This window comes from Triticum aestivum, chromosome 2A (genome assembly GCF_018294505.1).
Source record: "Triticum aestivum cultivar Chinese Spring chromosome 2A, IWGSC CS RefSeq v2.1, whole genome shotgun sequence".
NCBI classification, from domain to species: domain Eukaryota; kingdom Viridiplantae; phylum Streptophyta; class Magnoliopsida; order Poales; family Poaceae; genus Triticum; species Triticum aestivum.
This window is the reverse complement of record NC_057797.1, coordinates 170,776,863-170,780,478: the sequence shown is the minus strand read 5'-3', so window position 1 is coordinate 170,780,478 and position 3,616 is coordinate 170,776,863. Positions and strand designations below refer to the sequence as shown.

The 3,616-nt window shown below is 45.1% G+C and overlaps 1 protein-coding gene across 1 annotated transcript in view; it reads right to left on the bottom strand.

The window, feature by feature from the left end:
• Nucleotides 1-3,347, bottom strand: part of LOC123188180 (uncharacterized) — a gene marked incomplete in the record, with an annotated part of 9,628 nt that extends 6,281 nt beyond the window's left edge. Inside the window, 5 exon segments of the mRNA XM_044600219.1 lie at nucleotides 489-558; nucleotides 794-980; nucleotides 1,066-1,221; nucleotides 1,816-2,991; nucleotides 3,075-3,347. Coding sequence (XP_044456154.1) covers nucleotides 515-558; nucleotides 794-980; nucleotides 1,066-1,221; nucleotides 1,816-2,448 — 1,020 coding nt within the window.
• Between the last annotated feature and the right edge of the window lie 269 nt (nucleotides 3,348-3,616).

Below are 3,616 nucleotides of genomic sequence, written 5' to 3'. Positions count from 1 at the left end.
ATCCTATACTTTTTCTTGTTGTCAGCAGTATTCCAGTAGAACACACTGCGACCTTTGTCGAGGGAAGCATGGCTTGGGTATACTTTATAAGTAAATTACCTGGCATTCTTTATCTTGCTAGTCAAATTTAAGTATACTTTATAAATAAATTATTTCTAGTTGTTCAGTTTGGGTATATTTAAATGGTGTTGTTAGATTTGTCACAACAGTTTTGCTATTCTTGCAGGATTGCATTTCCTTGTCATTTATAGATTCAGAAACATGCACGGAAAAAGAGGTGAAAGTATAACTTTAGAAAACATGCACAGACAAAGATGCTAACGTTGGAGAATGTGCACAGACAAAGATGCCAACTATTTTGAAATGTATTAGCTAGTTTCTAATCCCTCAAATCTATGTTAAGTACAAAGTGATGATTGCAACTACCAGATAGGACTTGTATACCTTACAGTAAACGAAAAGCTATGTAATCAGAGGTAAAATCATACCGGTGATACCGCTGAAATTGCAGTTCCTACAAAGCAGCATATCCACGCCTTAGGGCCAAGGATTGATGACCTGGTTGATATTTGACGAAGCGAATAAGTTTACAATGTCTAAATTCAGGTCATGCTCCAAAAACAAACTCCAAATTAAAGAAGTAGCCATATCTTTTAACCAAAATAGTAATGACTTAAGACCCGCATTGCAAATACAACAGCCTTTGTGGCCTTATTTTTTAACCAAGCTAGTAAATGATGTAAGACTCGCATTGCAAATACAATGACATTAAGATACGGTAATAATAACTCACAAGTTTTGCGAGTCTGACGGTGACAGACATCTATCTTTTCGATGGGTATGCCATTAGCCATGAACATTTGTGTTAACACAGGAACTCTTTCGTCATCCTTGGGACATTTTATCTTGACCATTGTAAGGTTCTTGCAAGCAAATGATATACCCTCCAGTCTGATATTGTCTTCTATTTCCTCATGATCCTTTTCATAGAACAAAATAAATGTCATGAAATAGGTCCAAATTAATCGATCACACTATAAAAGCAGTATATGAGAAAGCTCATACCGTTTTAAGTTTAAGAAAAAGAGACTCCAGATTTGGAGCATGCTGCAAGAATGAAACTAACGGATAGAAGTCGGCAGCCATACACCATTCACCAAGGGTTAACACCTTCAGGTTGCTAAAAATTTGGCATATTTCCAATTCCCTATTCAGAATCAACTTTGGCACAAAAAGTGAATTTGTTCAGTTGACAGAAAAGAATAGTAACACAGTGAATCTACTAGTAGTTAGAAATTTTCGTGGAAGTGAATGTTTACTTCTGGTTAAGTTATGTAAAATGATGTTATCGTTAGACCGTTACTCATTTCCAATTCCCGTTGCTTATACAATTTTATTACAATAACACTATACAATTTTATTACAATTTTCGTGGAAAGGCTGCGTACTATAGACCCAAAGTGGTCGGACCCTTCCCTAGACCCTGCGCAAGCGGGAGCTACATGCACCAGGTTGCCCTTTTTTTAACACTAGAACTGTTACCCATAACTTATTGTGATTTTGATTTTTTAATATGCAGCCAGTTGTTGTTACTTGAGTCACTGAGTGCAAAAACAGTACAAAATGTGCACATAGCACATTGGACACCCAGTGGAAAAAAAGGGTTTGTAAAGTACAGACTTTTTTCGGCAATGGAAACAACTAGCTGAAAAATATCACTTGCTCCCTCCGTTCCATATTAGCAACAGATTCATAGGAAACATAGGCATATTGATTACTGAAGGAGATATGTCAGCAACAGATTCATAGGCATACCTCTCCGGCATCAGCTATCAGGTCTAAACTTGTAGCATTTGAAAGGCTGCGGATAACATTTTGGCCACCTAAAACTTTAGCACCATCCAATATGTCAGAAGTTCTCAAGTCGGTATCAGTATCACTATCACAGTGGTCATCATCAGAGTCACTGTCGTCGCCGCTATCACATTCAAATGCATCTTCATCGCGATCTTTGTACTTGTATTCAAACTTATCATGCAAGAAAGAGTCATTTAACATGATGGTGCCGGTAGCCAGCGACCCCAGGTTTTCAAACGACGGAGCACGGTGGTATGGTATGACACAGCACAGTGATACAAGGCTTGGAGCAGCGATGGACAGGTCAGCCATGATCCTGCACTCAACCATGGTCAAACTAATAAGTGAGGCAGATGATATCTGGGGGGCATACAGGAAGCACTCCTTGAGTTCCAGGACTTCCAAAGAAGGACACTGAGAAGAGAGCTGCATTAGTGTCTTGTCTCGCAACATTGTGCCAGACAGGTGCAGGTGTTTCAGGTGGCAGGAGATGAACGGCACGTGCTCAAGATCAGAGAAGGCATCATCCCTTGGATGATGACTAAGCTGGATAAACCGTGCCCTGCGGTTTATGGCAGCACGGATCCACATGTCGACATCCGTAGAGCAGTAATCCCCCCGTCGTCATCATATTTAGGGCTATACAGCACTGAATCATCATCAACAGACGACGTTGGGCTGGACAGGAGCCGGAGTGTGTCCAACGGCGCAGACACCTCCCGAAGGAGCAAGAAGTGGTTGGCGAACCTGGCGAGTCGCATGGGTAGCCGGCCGTGACGGGCTTTGCAACAGACCCGGAGGTCGAGGCAGGGCGCAGAGGCCCAGAGGTTGCGCCAGCAGCGCGAGAGCACACAGGTGCGAGCCACCTCCCACGCCCGCAGGAACGACATGACCTTGTGGAGGAGCGCATCTGGGAGGTCACTGAGGCGGTCAACATGGGCGGTTACGGTGCCGGCGCCATACGTCTCTCCTTCGAGGACGGCGTCGACTTTGGTTTTCTTCTGGGACATTTGGTCGAACAGGTAGCCTGCACTTCGGCTCTAGATGGTCGCGCTAAGCTTACCACAAGGAAATTCCTCGGGAAGCTTGCATTACGTTGCACGGGAAGAACGTGGAGGGTGGAGTAGAGCGGACCTGCACAAGGATTAGCCAAGTTGCGGTGAGTTCTTGCCGTTCAAGTACAATCACGGTGATAGCACCGGCGGGCGGCCGCTAACCTTGTGAATAAATCCGTTTGCCCCTTTTGCAACGAAAAGCAGATTCTACAGCAGTAAATTGCTGCAGAGAGCCACAAACCTCGACGATGATCTCGTCCAGCGTCCAGCCGAGTCGGCGGGGGTCGAAGCAGGAGAAAAAGAAGACGACGACCACTAGGGTTCCATCTGTCACCGCGGCAGTGCAAGGCACCACCGCGTGACTGCCAGTTGTCTGTGCCAAGCATGAGTGCGTGCGTGTGACAGCTGTAAGTGTGTGGCCGGAGTGAGCCAGAGGGGACGTGGCCACGTGGGGTACTTAACCCAGCGAGAGTATTGTAGCAAACAGGCTGTCATTTTCAGTAAACTGATATTCTCTCCCACCTCTCTGTCTCTCTCTCGCTCGCCCCTTTCTCAAGCCAACCTCATCCGCCTTTCCCTCACCTACCGTCGCTGGTCCTCCCTGATCTAGATCGGGGCGTGACATTTGGTTATCAGAGCCACCGAATCCTGCTGAAATTTTTCTCCGCTACTTCCACAATCTCTTGGCCTTGATCCGTAACACC